Source organism: Myiozetetes cayanensis, unplaced genomic scaffold (genome assembly GCF_022539395.1).
Source record: "Myiozetetes cayanensis isolate MyiCay16 unplaced genomic scaffold, myiCay2020 scf4, whole genome shotgun sequence".
NCBI classification, from domain to species: Eukaryota; Metazoa; Chordata; class Aves; order Passeriformes; family Tyrannidae; genus Myiozetetes; species Myiozetetes cayanensis.
The window spans coordinates 49133687-49150466 of NW_026087631.1; the positions used below are offsets into that span (position 1 = coordinate 49133687).

Below are 16780 nucleotides of genomic sequence, written 5' to 3' on the forward strand. Positions count from 1 at the left end.
AACCTGGAGAAATTATGCCAAGTAAAATAGAACAGCCCAGAGGCTTCTTACTTCAGCAGAAAATACTCTGACATTCAAGTGCAAGATAGTTGGATAGGTGTCAGTTTGCAGAAGAGGGTCTGTGAGGTGTAATGTACCACAATGTGATGCTGATGGGGGACAGTGGGTATATCACGCTGAGAAGCTGATATTTTGAGCTGCAAAACATGCATCATTATTCTTTCGAACACAGAACTTATAAGGCCTTATACTGGAGTGCTGTGTGTTGAGATGGATCAGCTGAGAGCAAATGACAACTATCAGCTAATTTGAAAATTGGATATGGTATATGGAAAAATATTTACCAGGCTAGGGTTATTTACTCCAGAGAAGGAAAGGCTGAGGGATGTTTGTGAAAGTCTTGCAGTGTGTGGAACATCTGCTATGAGTTGGAAGTAAAAGTGTTTTGTGTGTTGTCGGGGTGTACAGCAAGACATAATGTGTTTAAGTTGGAACAAAGGGGATTTATCTTGGACGTTGTTGAAAGTCTTAGTGTCTCTCAACAGTGAAGCAGAGGAGTTGTGGAATTGTTATCAGCTTTTAAGAATAGATGAGACACCTGACTGGAGCAATAAGGGTAATACAGGTATAATGGACCTCTTTTGGGGAAGGAAAATATGATCTCTTAACTTCCTTCTAACTTCCTTTATATTCTGTCATTACCTTCATGGGATTATTTCCCCAAACTTTTTGCTGAAGCTTGATGCCATATTTTAAGTATCTGCTTTCACGGAAGAACATACTGTCTTGTAACAGACATTATTATTCATTTGTACTTGTCTAAAATGATAGGATTCCCTGAAATCCTGTGGAAATTTGTGCAGGGCTTCATGTAAGCATAAGACAGATCAAAAAAAAGACTCAAGCTTCAAACTTCTTGATTTTGCTCAGAGCGCTTACCTACCCGTTTGTCTAAGAGAACCAGAAGTTGAATTTAAAAAAAAATAAAATTGAGCATACATGGGGTAGCCTTACCAAGCTGTTGTGTAGCTTGCAGAAGCATCTACAGGCATATCTGCATTTGTGTGCATGATAGGGCCTTAATAAGGAATCAGCTATGAATCAATCAGCCAAAACAGAGCTTGATAACTGTACATACCTACTAGTTTTTGATAGATGGGTGTAGGGTTTTGGGAAAATCCAGCTGCAGGCTGGATAATGGAATCATAAAATTTCCTATTTGTCCTTTAACTTCTTGAAGAAGATATTTAGATACCGTAATGATCTTGGAAAATTATTCAATAGAGGATTTTTGTGTTTTCATTCTCTTGATGAAAAATAAAGATAGGAAAGTTAAATGCCATCAGTTAGCGCTGAAAAACAGCTTAAATAAAGATCAGATAAACAAATGCTCATTAAGAGCCTGGGTTTGGTTTGTGTAAGAAGGATATTGAATTAAAAAAAAAATAACTGTTTAACTCTGTAATATAGAACTCTTCAAAAATTAGATTCATTTTTACCTTTAATTTTTTTAATGCTGCCTTTTTTGTGTTGAAAGGTGGTGTAGTTTTAGTATTAGCTTGAAGTCTGTCAACACAAGAATTTATTAGTTGATATATTTTTATTGCTTTCCAATTTTTTTCTTTTTTTCTTTTTTTATTCTTATAGTATGTGAAATATGGTAGAAGGTTGTCTAAATCTGAAGTAGTTACTCTGGGAGTTTTCCATAAAAAAATTTGTCAAAGGGTGTGCCGTTGTATTGATTGAGCTTTTAATTTTGTATGAAATGTTATTTTGGAGCGTTCCCAGGCGGGTGCACAAATGATGCTGCCTAGTCAAGGGAAATGGGAAACTGCTTGGTGGAGTACAAGGAGGGCTATTTAACATGTCTTTGGATGGCACTTCTTGCTGGTGTCGTCTATAGTAATGATTCAAATGATATTTTGACAAAGAATAGACAAGTAGCAGTCACATCAGGCCCACTTTTAACTCACAGTCACCTATTTGTAGATCCAAGGAGGCTGTCCTGGCTCTCAGGAAAATATAAGAACTGTCTATTGAAACTCTCTATGAAAGAATGGGAATATGAGTGGTGTTGTGGAGAGATTTTGCCACATCTTGGCTGGTGTATATTTATTGATTGCTTTTGTCGGCAATGTTTTAGGATTAGTGGATTTCATTAAGATGTTCAGTGTGACAACCAGTTACTGGGTTAACTTACCAGAAGTCTACATGGCAGTTCTGTTACTTTTAGTGGTTAATTAACATTGTTAATAAACACATTCCTTTGCTCTATTCCATTGTTTAGTAATACAAACAATACCACAGAGCTATCGCCAGAATATGCAACCAATTTATAAAAAGTTATTAAAATACTTTGAATTTAATGGAGTGATTTTTAAAACTATAATTTAAAAACCAAATTCCTTGCAGAATAGTGAGAGTTAAAGCTCTAAATAGACTGGCAAAGTGTAGGTAAGACCACCTGGGCTTTTACTGTGTATTCCAGTGACACATTCATAAAACACATTATTGAAAATTCCTTACTGGTGTCAGATTTATGGATATGCCTGTAAAAGTCAGTACATCCATGATGTTGAAATGTAACAGAACTTCAGGCTGGAAGGATTATCTAGTATGACTTTCTGTCATGGGGTACCAAACAGTCATCCCCCTGCCCTGGGAATTTACAGTGCTATGACTGGCTTATATTGAACACAGATAACCCAGGATCATACAAGTTCTACCAAGTTCTACTCACTGCTCTGCAGTGACAAGGAATTTATTTCTGCATGCCATGCTGAGTCCATAGTGTAAACTGAGCTCCTGGGTGTGGGCAAATGCAAACACTTTCTGTCATTTTCATCCACTTCCTTCCTTCCCCAGTGAAGCAAACAGGACAGCCCCTCTCCTCTTCCTTATGTAATCTGACCAAGATGAAATATGCCTTGCAATTGCAAATTGGGCAATTATTTTGAGTTTGAGCATTATGAGCGAGACATACCAAGCAGGGATCTAAGGAAAAGGATTCCTTTCACCATCTGGTATTGCTTCCTTAGCTGTGACCTACCTCAAATACTTCCGGGGAAAGTAGTAAATAGCCAAACAACCCTGAACAAACTCACAGTTAGACATCGATACAAAGAATACTTTTCGTGCTTTCTAGCAGACAGCTAAAGCATGAGATTTGCTTTATACATACTGCGTTGGTCAGTCTGTTGACTTCAACCAGAGGTATCAAACTAGTAGATTCATATTTCAGACTTCTTTTGTGTGTAGTCAGTAATGTGCCCAGGCATCCTCTGTTGAAAGAATGCAAAAAGACGTTGTGTTCTTTCACCCCATTTCCTTTGTGCTGTGTTCTGTGTTTCACTGATGCCAAGAAGCAGTGTTGCAGTCAACTGCTTCTGCATCATTCCTGTTAGAACTTCTTTATAAACTGCAGTGTTACCAATTAACTGGAATGTCTGAATTGATGTGCTAAACAGATTAGATGATAGAAATTCAGATTAAATGATCTTTGGTTTAAGAATTATGACAGAAAGGTGTCTGTTGTCATTATCCTTTGAGAGATGACTACTAACCCTTGAGTACCATTGGAAAACATTAGGAAAGAGTGCATGCAGAAAAAAAGCATGCATTGACTTATTATCTTAGTGTAACTGTTGTTAAAGTTAGAGACTAATGAAAGCCAGTGGCACCTGCACTGTTAATGGTATTATTATTTTACTATTATTAAAGGGAAAAAAGGAAGCATAACCAACATCTGCAGAGGAGGAGTGCCTTGAAAGCATAGAATATTAATAACTGTGCTATGGAAGAAAAATCTTTCTGGTTTGTGTTTCAAGGACATAACACACTCCACTGTGCTTTGCTGGTTTTGCTTGGTTTTAACCAGATATCTGTGATTACTAAACCAGAGAGACCTCAGTAAGGACTTAAATTAATAATTTGAGCCATATATTCTTACATTTCACTTTTTAAATTTGCTTTTCAGCTCTTGAACTAGCTAAAAGGAGAACAGGGTTTACTTTTGCAGGGGAATACAATTCTTACAGTTCTTCAGTGCTGTTAGTGAATTTTTGTTTGAGATTCTTTTCAAATGAAAAATTTTCTCTATAGAAGTTGTGTCAATATAGGCAAAACTTGCCAGTATGTTCAGGTAAATCTAGATCTATCTTTTGTAGTACAATAAGCCTCCTTTTTAACTTCGACTTACTTCCTCAACTCTGTGTTGGTGAGATGCTATCTAAGCAGTCCAAAATTAAGAGAAAACAGTTACTTTGATCAGATTTGAAGTCAGATTTCACTTGTAAGGCTTCATCTAATAAAATCGCTGCTAGGTTTTACCCACAAATGAATGAAGCAGTTGCCATTTACTCCTGCAAAAACTGTGAGATTGTAACAGTGAGAAGAACTTGATATCTTACTATGTATTCATCTCTCTTTTTCAGTAAATCATGATTTTCCAAGCTTCAGGCAAAATGTATAGTAGAAGAATTTTCAGTGTCAACTTATCGTTCAATCTCAGTTTAGAAAAATTTACCATTAACGTGATGTGATGTGCTTGCAGAAATTAGCTCAGGAAAAAGGTTGATTTATTGTGATCTCAAAATATCCCTTAGATACAGTTGTTTATGTTTATGTTTAACTGACTGTACCGAACTTCCAGGCCAATTAAGTTTCCTTTATAGACAAGACAAGCTGCTCATGTTGCCCTCCTGCAGGTAAAATGCACCAAATACCTAACTGTCATGTTTCATGCTGAAGTTGTGTTTAGTGACAGACTATTTGTTTGCACGTAGAGGCAACCAACCAAAATGCCTTGATTGTGGACATCTGTTCACCCCAGTATTAACGTTTGGCTTATGGAAGTAGCATGGAAAATTTGTATTTGACTTTTGATCAAAGCACACCTTCTCCTTCAGAGCTAGTCCTTTTGCTGGTTTGTTTACAGAAATAGTTGTGGGACATCCTGATTTGGTGGAGCTGGCTGTCCTCCTTGAGGTGTTATGCTATCTCTGACTCTCTCTGCCTTCAATAAAAATTTCACAATATTACAGAACAACAAATAAGTACTTTGGTGTTATGCGGCCATATAGTTACACAGATAACAGGATGAAGCACCAAACTAAAGGTAAGGATGCACAGAGTGAAGCCCTTTGAATATCATTTATAGCTTAACTGAAAGTGTATACATGTGTGCACATAGTCACAGTTTACCTGTTGGAATTTTCTGTCTCCATCAGAAATAGGACTTTTCAGCAACTAAAGAAGTATTATGTAAAAAAAGAGATTTTTATCAAAGGATTTTTAGAGGAACAGGGCTTGATTTGAGAGGTGCTGAGCAATGGGAATAGGAAGCTGCCTGTTCTTGGCAGCTAATGGAGAGCTAGGGACCTGTGACTGTAATATCTCACACTCTGCTGCTCTCTTGTTAAATTTCTATTCATAAAAGGTTGTCTCCAAACTCAAATCATGTAGACATGGGGAGCTTCACTGAGTAGTTTCAGTGGCAGAGTTGTTAGACCTTTAGCTGATTCTTGTACTATATTTTCCCAATTTGAGGATATCCTCAAAACATTGATGTTTTGCTTGTGTTCTGAATAAAATCTGAGAAACGTGTTTTGAAAGTGCTGTTCAGAGTTGGGTACCTAACTGAACTTTTTGTCTATACAAATCTGTGAATTCACCCATTGCAGTTTGTGAAATTCATTCCTTAGATCTTGTCTTTTCTCTTGGGAGGTTGTAGAACTTAAAATTTCCTTAGAGATGTTGCTTTGCTTAGTAATGCTTGGTGGGACCTCAGCTTAATATTTAGAATCCAGATGTCTGTTATGTTATAAAAATTCAAATGCATAGTTCTGTGTATCCTTCAATTTTGGTTTTAATATCTGTAAATGAAGGCTTCAGGTAATCCATAACAGAAATTTAAAATTTGCAGTAGAAATATGTAGGAGACACAAAGGAGAGAATTTAATTATTCTTTTCTACTGTGTGGTTGAAAAAGCAATGTAGTTCAGCAAATCCAAATCCAGTTCAGCAGTTTTCATAACTAGGAGATTTCCTTCTGTCTCTGAAACCTATGGCTGTGTACCTGTGAACTCCCTCATTTCTTCCAGAGCTGAACCAAGGACCCAGAAAGTAACAGCTTCATTTGGTCCTTAGCTTTGACTACTCTATGGAAGTTGTCCATACACAGAGAAGGTCCAGAGCTCTGCAAAAAATAAAATCACGTGGTTGACATTATTATATTGTATATAGGAAAAGTAGGCGGATGAGATAAAATATTCTAGCTCTTAACTTTCTAAAAATAAGCACTTGCACTTTGTTTTTCCTGCTTTTTTATAAAACACTGAAAAAATCTTCATGGAACAATTCACAGTATTTATTTATTAAAACAATAACCTCAGGATAAGAGAGACTACATAAAAAAGGTGTAGGAATGGATTTGCCCTATATAGGGTGGAAGAAATCCTGCCAGAGATGGACTGGTGAAGGAAAAAAGAAAACAGCGCAAGGGTTATAGAAACAGAAGTTTTTAATGTTGTTTAAACAGATCTTAAGATGGCTTTTCTGTATTTTGCAAAGTCACTGTCTCCTTCCCGACACCCCTCTGTGAAGGACCCTTATGCAGGAATATCCTGGGAAGATACCCTGAGATCTTTGTTTCACCTCTTTCTATTGGCTGTTAACTCTTTACCTGATTGGGTTTTTCTGTGGTACCTTGACTTTGTAATTGGTCCTTTTCCAATCCCCCTGAAACCCATATAAACCCCCATCCCCAAATAAACTTCCTCTTTCATCTGTCCCTCAGCCATGGTCCTGTGTGTCCTTACGGGCTCATAGAGCCACGTGCTCGAGGGGCAGTTGGGAGAGCATTACACCTCCAGAGAATGGTTTAACGCCCAAGACCTGACGGTGCCCCCTCTCCAAATCAGCTGTCATAAAAAGGAATAAAATTAAGTAAAACATCCTGCGTAGTGGCAGTGATCTAAAACTGTCTTTACAAAAAAGTTGTGTCGTGGTTTACTTTTAGGTGATGTCACCTTTTAAGTGACGTTACCTTTAAAGCTGAAATTGATACATTTTTCAGCAATTTCTAGCTTTGACTCTCGGCCTTAATATAAATGATAGATGATTTCCGTTTAAAATTCAGGTGCAAACATGACAGAAACAGAATGATGGCTCTTCCTTTTTTTAACCTCTGTGTTACATCAATATATTTGCCCTTTAAAAGCTTTGGCAGTTAATTTTCCCCATTAGAGGAGAAGAGCCTGTTTTTCATTCAGCAGTTTGCTGTTCCATCATTGCAGAAACTGCCTGTCTGTTTACCAGGGAAAGGGATAATGTGACTTAAAGAAGATGGCTAAATCCTATTCGGCAGGATCAGAGGGGGTGGCAAACGTTTGACATTTGCCGAGAGAAACTGTGTTAAGCACAGAGGCTTTTCTGTGTGGTGGGCTGGCATAGCAAGGGGGACCTCTCCATCCTCTGAGGTGCAACGTGTGTACGTGCGCGTGTGCTGGCGCAGTGGCTGCTGCTGCGGAATTCTGGGGATGAATTACTTGCTGTGCACAACTGAAGGTGCTGTTTGCTTCACAAAACCGGTGCGGCGTGCGCTGCCACTGACCTGAGAGAGACAGCCGGTAGCTCTTTGTGACAGCTAGAGGTGGAAGGACCCCGACTTACGGTCCTCCCCCGCCCCAAGAGATCCTTAATCCATTCCTTTATAGTGTTTCATTTGTCTCTCTGTCATCGCCAGAATGCTGCCTGTGAATGTATGTCATGATTACAATAGAGTGTGGTAACACCTAACAGCAATGAAAGCCCAGCGGGAAAGGCTACAAATTCCAGGGCTGACCTTGGAGTAAGTATTGTCTGTCTTTAATATTTTAATCATTTCTGCATGATACTGGCTTTCCTGCAGTCAGGAGCTGTTTAATATACATTTATGCTGACAGTCTGGGAGCACTGCAGCTCCAGGTTGAAAGAACATGTTTTCAATGCACTGCAGTTGGTTTCAGCAAATGTGTGAGCCTGGAGCTGGGATATTGCAGTGTGTTTGGAAAGAAAGCATTTCTGCATATTTGAAGTTACTGAATCTCAGTGCATGAAACATCCTGTCAGCTCGTAGGGGGAGAGGCTGTCAGTAGGCCATGGTGTCTGTCTTTCTCTCCAGCTCTCTGTTACTATGTGTTTATCCCAGTGCTGCCTTTTAGAAAGGCCTCTTTCTGTGCTGAATAATAGAGAGCACTGCAAGAAATTAAAGCATTATAGAAATACTGTTCATGAAAATCCATCATGAACGACATGTATTTTGCATGTGCAACTGCACTAATGAACTGTATTGACATTCTGGAGGATTTCTGATAGTTTCTACTGTAAGTATGTTTACCTACTTTAGCAGTATGTTTACCTGTACTTGCTTAAAACTGATTAACTAATTTGTGTGCTTTCAGGTATTTAGGGAGTAGGTAAATGAAAATGTGTAATTTTAATACATAGTGATAGTAAGTATAGTCTTTTACTCATAAATGCCAGCATATGTTTACTAAAGATTTGTTTGTCGAACCCAAATATTTATTTCTGTACATGTATACATATATGCCTGCAGTCTCCACTGACATGTCAGACATGTATGCATGGATTCTATAACCACCATGAGAACTTGCTAATTTTATCTAGGTAAATAGATACGGTTATGTCAGATCCTTTAGTATTCCCTGGGACTGCCCCATTCTTGCTGGAGAAAAAAACCCAAACCCTGAATGCTGCAGATGCCTGCAGTAAAGTTATTTAGCCATGAAAGGTATTATCTCTGACATCTGCCATGTTTTAAAGAGAGGGCTACAGGTCCGTGTGCAGCATAGCAAATAATTTATTCTATTAATCATATGAAGGTGACAGAGCACTTTGTTCAAAGGAACGAATGTATATGTTATATTGGGTTCCCCAGAACTATATTTGTGAAATGTCTCAGAGAAATTCTGCATTTCAGTCAGGTATCTTCTGGTAAGGGCAGTGTGTGTTAGCTGTGAGCAGGGTAAGCTCTAGATATTTTTCTGACAAAAAGAGCATTACTAATTTCTCATGAGTTTTGGAGGAGGGGTCTTAACAGAGACCTCATTAAAATGGTTTCCATAAATAATTGATAATTATACTTCTTTTAAGGTGTAGCAATTTAAATACTTTAAATCAGTCTTTGCTGAATTATGCAATCATCATAAAAGAGTAACATCACTAGCTGCAAAGGATGGAAAAAAATGCATCTTACTGGTTTTTCAATGTATGTGTGTGTTTTTGTAATAGGAGGTAATTGTTTACTGCTTCCTCCTTTTTCTTGGTAACCTGACATAATTACACTTGCTTTGCTGTATTTTGACAATATTTAAGACTGATAAAATAAATAATATTTTAAAGTCAATATTGATCATTGCTTTTGCTAAAATGTTGTCCGAATATATTTAATTTTCCCATATATTACACTTCCTTTTGCCATCACACTTGCTACTTTCTGAACTTGATTTACTTTTAGAGAAAAGAAAGTATCATATTTTGATTGCTGGCACACAATGATTTCCACAGAGTCATTCTCTTGTGATTTGCCAGAGTTATGTCAATGCAGACTTAAGTCATGTCTCCCAAATTCTTATTTGCAATCGTTTATTAATGAGCTTATCTGAGGGGGGAAAGAATCCAATTTATTCGTCGCACCCTGATTCTAGTGAATTTTCTTCCAGTTAAGTTTAAATGTTGGGACTAGAATTACGTTGTCTCCCTGAGAAATTAGCACAGTCTGTCTACTTTATATTTGTTACTTGCAGAAAGTAATTTCAAAGAATATCAAAGATCCAAAAGAAAGCACTCCAAATTTAGTAAATGTAAGAAATAAGGCTGCCTATCATACACTGTGATAATTTATTTTAACAGGTTTTTCTAGGTCTTAAAAAAAGCAAAGCTGAAAAGCAAGTTCTGTAGAGGAAATGGATTGACACACTAGTGTCGTCTCATAGTGGGAATTTTTAGATCCATAGTACTAGCACATCTGATATTGGATGCCCAGAGTCTGTGCCATGACTGAGACTCTAATGTGTTTCAATAGTGAAAATGAGGAAGAATATGAGTAGCTATTAGGGGGTGTAGGACTTCCATTTGCTGCTTGTGGGCCATCCAGTAGAGGGAGGTAGATGTCCTTTGCCACAGGGTATCATTAGGATTTGATCACAGTAAAGTGACTTAGGGATCTCATTCTGGGGTTTGAAGTTAATATATTCTTCTCATTCAGCACCAGAGCTCTCCTTTTAACTGTTCTGGTCTTAGTAGGTTCCTTGCCCACAGTTGTTACTCCACAGCACTTACCTTGCGCTCTCTGTGCTGCAGCCCTACGTCTTTGGCCAGCTGGTGCCAGTTCTTTTCTCCACCTGGATTCTCTTTGGATCAGTGCCAGCTCCCCTTACTGCTTCTGGTCCTGATGGAGGCTGGTTGTGGTCTGCATCACCTGCCTCCACCTCTTCCCTTGCTATGTCCCTGAGGAACAGCACTGCAAGCACTGATGGTGCAGCACAGGAGCGTTTCTTAGCCTGCAGTCAGTGAGGGATGGACACAAGGGGGACTACTAGGGGCAAACCACCAGCTGTGCTGGAGCAGACCAGCCTCTAGTGGAGAATAAGAGGCAGTGCTGATAAAGCTTAGAAATGCAAACCCACCTCTTACAAACCTGTATTGATCATACAGAAACGATGACCTTTTCAGTGCATGTAGCAGCAGGTCAGTGTAATGCAATAAAAACTGCCCCACTGGAACAGCAAAAATCTATCTCTTAATCCACACCTTTTTCTACAGGCCTTCATGGGCTGACTGGTATGAGCCTAGGTTCAGTTTAGCCATTTTTAGGGTGATACTGACCCATTGGCTCTTAATGAACCTTAACATCTCAGATGTGCTGTTGTGCTAGCAGAGCGAGTCTGCAGCTGAAACAAAGCCAGTTTAAACCCAACTGCTAGACTGCATCGGCAGTGTGCTCTTCTGTGCACCTAGTTCAGGAATTATGTAGGCACAGCCAGCAGCCAGAGAATTAACAGCAAGGCCCATCCTTATCTCAGTGTGCATGTCCCTGCCAAACTTTGTGCTCTCTCAAAGACACCTCAAGAAGGAAAGATTGCAAAAATGTATGATGTCAAAAAAAGTCATCCTTAATCTATTCTGGAAGCCGTAGTACTATTCCTGCTGAATCAGGTATCCACCTTGAAGGGTTTTGAAGGGAATGTATTGAAATCTGGCAAAGTGTTATGCACTTGAAAACATGAACTGGACCTAAATGTGGTTAGTGTATTGGCCATCTCCACTGGGGACAGAATAGGGTGCTAGCAATGGCTGATTGAAAGGATCTGGTACATAGCAGAACAAATCCTTATGAAGGTGAGCTGGAAAAAGTTCCCTCTAAGTTTCGACCTTCACTCAGTTTGCACAGAATGCAGAGTTGCGTGGGGTTTTTGGGGAGATAGCTTCAGCAAACTGCAATGAAAGGCATGCTATTAAGCATGTTTTAAAAAAAGTTTCTTGCAAGTTTTATGGGGGGAACTGCATGTGATAGCGTGAGTTTGTTTTTAAACAGCATCTGTGAAATGTATCAGTGGCCTGCTGTTTTGTTGAGAAACCTTTTGAATGGAGATACACTTGAGGCAACTTCTTGAAGGCACCTTTGAAGTCAGATGCTCAAGGAAGGGTTATATGGATGAATTGTTTATGTCCATATAACTTTTGTAAGGAAACATTTCGTAGTGAAATGGATGCTAACTAGGGCACTTCTAATTTTTAGTGATAATACAAAAGCATTATTCCTGGAGGAAGTCTAATCTAGTCAAGCATGTGCATCAGTACCAGTTCTCATGTTTGTTTTTATTTAAATCAATTTCATCTTCAGTCAGAAACCGTGGCCACTGTCAATCACTTCATTCAGAAGGATGGTCATGTTTTGGTTCTAACCGAAACTCCTTTCATAACTCCTACGCTAAGACATGCAACTATTGCTAAACCTTCTGTTCACTAGAGATGACATTATTTTAACTTGCAGTCTCACCCCAAGGAGCCTGAGCCCAACCCCAACAAGCCCCTGCAGTCCATGCAGTCCTCTGTTCACTTTTCATTTTTGGAGGTAAGCAAGTAAACTTCCATTGTTGATGTTTTCTTCTGCATCCAAAACCTGACAATTAAAACATATTGCAAAGGGAAAATTGAAAAAAAATTAATTGTGTCTCTGCAATCCAAACTATGTGTTACTTGACCAGCTGCTGTTCTGAAGTAAAGTGTTTTATGGAAAAAATACAGGATAATCCATATTTTGAGACATCAAAATTGAGTACAGAGACTCAAGATATTGATGCCTAATTCTGTGTTGCTTTGTCTGCTTGCGTAGGAATTAATCTGCTACTAAAATTTTATAGTTTGCTTCCTGTCATCATACCTCAAATTGTGTTCTGCTTTGTGAGAAATTTAAGGTGAGTTCAGAAATGTGGGTGGTTCATGGAACACATGGCTATTTTTTACTTACCTGAGGAGTAATAGTATGCTTAGTGAGTTGAGTGTTTTAGAAGAAGACAGTCATGTACAGTACACTGGTAGAACTGTTTCTTCCTCAGGACTAGGAGGATTTTAAGATAAATCCTAACAGCCACGTAGAACATCCTTCTCACCCTCTTCTTTCTTCTACTCCTGGGTTAATTCATAAGAATAATTATTTTTGGTCTTTGCCAGAAAGGCTTCATGAGATCAGAAAGTCATTAAATGATTTAAAAATACTATTAAATTCTTCCTATTATCTAAAATTATCATAATAAATAATAGTTGATGGATGTTTCTGATAAAGAGAAACTTTTTTTTTCTTCTTTATTTTCTTTTTATAGCAGAAAATTAAATAGCTAGTCAGGGATTTCATAGGTGTCAGTCATTGAGGTTCTGCTCCACAGGGAAAATAGTTTTTAAAATAAGATACTAATGAGTTATCAATGCCTCATGGATAAAAAAAAAAAAACCAAAAAACACTCTTCTTATTTTGGTCAAAGGTCTCGCTTGATACTGTGAGGATAAAGACTACTGCCTTGTTAAAGGACATAATAAGGTATATTTGTGCCTATTTGGTACTACCTCTTAAATGTAGTGTTGTTTGGATATGTTACTCTTCTTCAGCATACTTTAAAGTTAAAACCAAACTAGTATGTCAGAGTCCTTCTGTCAAGGCTTCATGTGACACTGAAAAATGGAGCAATAACCTAATGACTTGGTATGTGTTTCTGAAGAAATATTGTAATTTTTATATATCCTGTTTTGTTAGGGAAGCGATAGTATGAGAATCCCTTATTTGTGCAGTTTTCAGTATGATTTAAATAAACACACTTTTTCTTTCTCATTGAAAAGACTTTTGTGATACTTCTTTAATAAATTATTAGCAAAATCAGTATATTCTGTGGAGTTTATCTTGTTGGTATGGAATGCTTGGTAAAATTAGCATTTCCTCATTGGGTTTTAATTTTATACAGCCAGAACAAATTACTTCCCTCTGGGTTGAAGGAAGTACTCTTTTTCAAAATGTCAATTTTGTGGAATCAAAAAGCAATGTACAAAGTTTTAATTTGCCATGACTTGAATGACCTGCTGAACTACTTCTTCAGATGTGTGGATGTCCTGCAATGCAAACTGTGCTATGGACACAATCCTCAGTGTTTTTATGGTCTTCAGAAAGAGGACCCTCAAGGCTTTTATTTACCCTTGCTGAGTGGGCAAGAGGCTCTCAAGAGTACCAAGTCTGAGCACTTTCCGTCCTATGCTGGAGGATGCTGGGTAGGGACTTTTCAGATGCTTTTTGAAGAAACAGACTAGAAATTATTGATATATGAGGACTTCCTTGATTCTGCTGAAAAATGTTGAAGTTCATAGGGATTTTTCTTACGTTCTTTTGTCCTGACATTTATGTAATTAAGTAATTAGCATTTCCTGTTCAATTAGCTCACAGTGCTCCTGTATGTGGGAGGAGAGGAATTACTTCAGCATTTGCTCATACTCAGAAATGTTAGCATGGGAGCCTTACCAGAGTGGATGGATAGGATTTTCATGTCTCTCTCTCATTCCCTCTCTCTCTTTCTCTCTCTCTCTCATGCTGGGTCATCTCCATCGTGGCCTTTGACTTGCACAGCTGCTCCTTAGGCAGTTGTTTTTGTTGAAGTTCTGCTTATAGCAGTTGTCACATACAGTAGTAGCCTAAAGGGAACCTTTTGCCAGCTAGATGATGAAGATTTTTACAAAATAAACAGTATCATCCTGTGGATGGAAATACCTGCCTGCTGATGCAGTGTGAGACTATCCATACTTTGCTTCTTAGAGAGGATGGGGAATGAAGAGGTTTTTCAAATCTCAGGAAGCTAGGCACACTTTTACCATTATATTTGTATTTCTGTTTGAGTCATCTGAAAACTTGAACTGCTGTTGGGGGGAGAAATATGTGCTATTTTAGTACTAATTAATATAAGCAGCAGATTTTCAAGGAAAGAGAGAAAATGAAGATAATGTATGCTGAGCACAGCTACTGAGATATTTAACATGTGTATGCTTCTGACATAATTTCAGAATGCTTTTCTTTGCTGTGGATAATTTGGTGTCCTTTGTCATAGTAATGGGGAATGCAGTGGGGGAGGTATTAGAAAAAGACTAGAAGGAAATACTAAGTGCTTGAAATTGTTGTAGCTTCTAATAAAAAAGATAAAGGAAATTGAAATCATGACTAGGCTTCATGAACGAAGATTTGAGAGGGGCTCTACCCACGCTTGCTACAAGCGCGCTGATGGCTAAAAAGGCCAATGCGAGATAGACAAGTCCGGTTGCAGAAGGCAGAGCAGAAAGACTCCCCAGGTGATATCGACAAGACGCGATTCTTTCTGCGTTGTCTTTTCTCCTTGAGAGTGATCCTGCGTGTGTTCGCAAAAGCAGCAGCAGCGTTATAGATGGTGTGTCTCCAGGCCTCCCGATTGGAGGCCAGGGTAGACCAATGGTGGTGATCAATATGACCAAGGCTGAGGGATTGTTTCAGGCAGTCCTTGTATCTCCTCTTCGGGGCTCCTCTCTTGCGGTAGCCAGTGGCAAGTTCCCCATATAGCATGATCTTAGGGAGGCAGAGATGCCTCCTGGAGACATGCCCTGCCCAGCGCAGCTGTGTTCTCAGCAGCATGGCCTCAATGCTCGTGACTGCTGCCTGTTCAAGGACAGATGTTTTGGTCACATATTCCGTCCAGTGGATGTTTAGGATTGTACGGAGGCAGCGCTGATGGAAGCATTTTAAGAGTCGCAAGTGGCGGTGGTAAATGATTGCAACCCATGATTGAGATCCATATAAAAGAGTAGACAGTACAATGGCTCTGTAAATGCTGATCTTTTCTTCAGGTGTTTGTTTTGCCACACTCTTTTATGGAGTTTACCAAAAGCTCTGTACGCCTTTGCTAACCTGTTGTCTATTTCTGCATCAATCTTACCATCTGAGGAGATGATGCTTCCCAGGTAATTAAACTGCTGGACTGATTTGAGCTCTGTTTCACCAGTGGTGATATGGGGATGATGGGAGACTTCCTGAGGTGCAGGCTGATATAAAACTTCTGTTTTCTTCAAGCTGACTTCCAGTCCAAACAGCTCATCAACCTCTGCAAAGCAGGACATTAAACGTTGCAGAGCTACTTCTGTGTGGGTGAGGAGGGCGGCATCATCAGCGTAAAGCAGCTCATGGACGAGATGATTTAAGGTCTTAGTGTGGGCCTTCAATCGCCTTAGATTGAATAGGCTCCCATCCATACGATATCGAATGTAGACACCGTTTTCATCATCAAGGTCTGCCGTGGCCCTTTGGAGCATCTTGCTGAAGAAGACTGTGAATAAAGTTGGTGCAAGAACACAGCCTTACTTCACACCATTGGCTATTGGAAAGGGCTCAGAAAGTGCATTGCCATATCTGACTTGGCCGCGCTGGTCCTCATGAAGCGAGATGATCATTTTGAGGAACTTGGGAGGACATCCTGAACATTCCAAAATCTGCCACAGACCTTTTCTGCTCACAGTGTCGAAAGCCTTGGTGAGATCAACAAAGGGTAACATAGAGTCCTTTGTTCTGTTCCCGACACTTCTCTTGCAGTTGTCTGAGAACAAATACCATGTCTGTGGTACCTCTGTTGGCTCAGAAACCACATTGGTTCTCAGGTAGAAGATCTTCTGCTATGGTGGGTATTAATCTGTTCAAAAGAATTCTTGCAAGGATTTTACCAGCAATGGAGAGCAGAGTAACACCTCAGTAATTTGAGCAGTCTGATTTATCTCCTTTCCTCTTGTACAAGGTGATGATGACAGCGTCACGAAGGTCTGAAGGCAGTTCACCTCGTTCCCAACAGCGCACCACAAATTCATGAAACCTAGCATGGAGTGCTTGGCCACCGTGCTTCCAGATTTCAGGTGGGATTCCGTCAACCCCAGCTGCCTTGCCAATTTTAACCTGTTGTATTGCTTTAAGAGTTTCTCCCATGGTGGGGGCAGTATCCAGTTCAGTTTTCATTGGTTGTTGTGAAATGAACTGCAATGCTGAGTCTTGAACTACACGGTTAGTACTGAAGAGAGTCTGAAAGTGTTCAGACCATCGATTCAAGATGGAAACTTTATCTGTGAGAAGCATTTGGCCATCTGCGCTGAGTAATGGGCTTTGAACCTGGTGTGTAGGACTGTAAGCTGTTTTCAGAGCCTCATAGAATCCCCTGTAGTCACCTGTGTCTGC

The 16780-nt window shown here is 39.2% G+C and overlaps 1 protein-coding gene across 7 annotated transcripts in view; it reads left to right on the forward strand.

The window, feature by feature from the left end:
• Positions 1 to 16780, forward strand: part of MAST4 (microtubule associated serine/threonine kinase family member 4) — a 269784-nt gene that overhangs the window by 138634 nt on the left and 114370 nt on the right. For 2 of the 7 annotated variants that reach the window (XM_050330034.1, XM_050330035.1), the window contains exons 1-2: positions 7493 to 7849; positions 12056 to 12136. The exons of 4 other annotated variants lie outside the window; for them this stretch is intronic. In XM_050330034.1, coding sequence (XP_050185991.1) covers positions 7803 to 7849; positions 12056 to 12136 — 128 coding nt within the window. In that variant the 5' untranslated portion in view covers positions 7493 to 7802. Of the gene's footprint in view, positions 1 to 7492; positions 7850 to 12055; positions 12137 to 16780 lie in introns of those variants that run through there. One more of the 7 variants, XM_050330039.1, reaches the window with a different exon arrangement.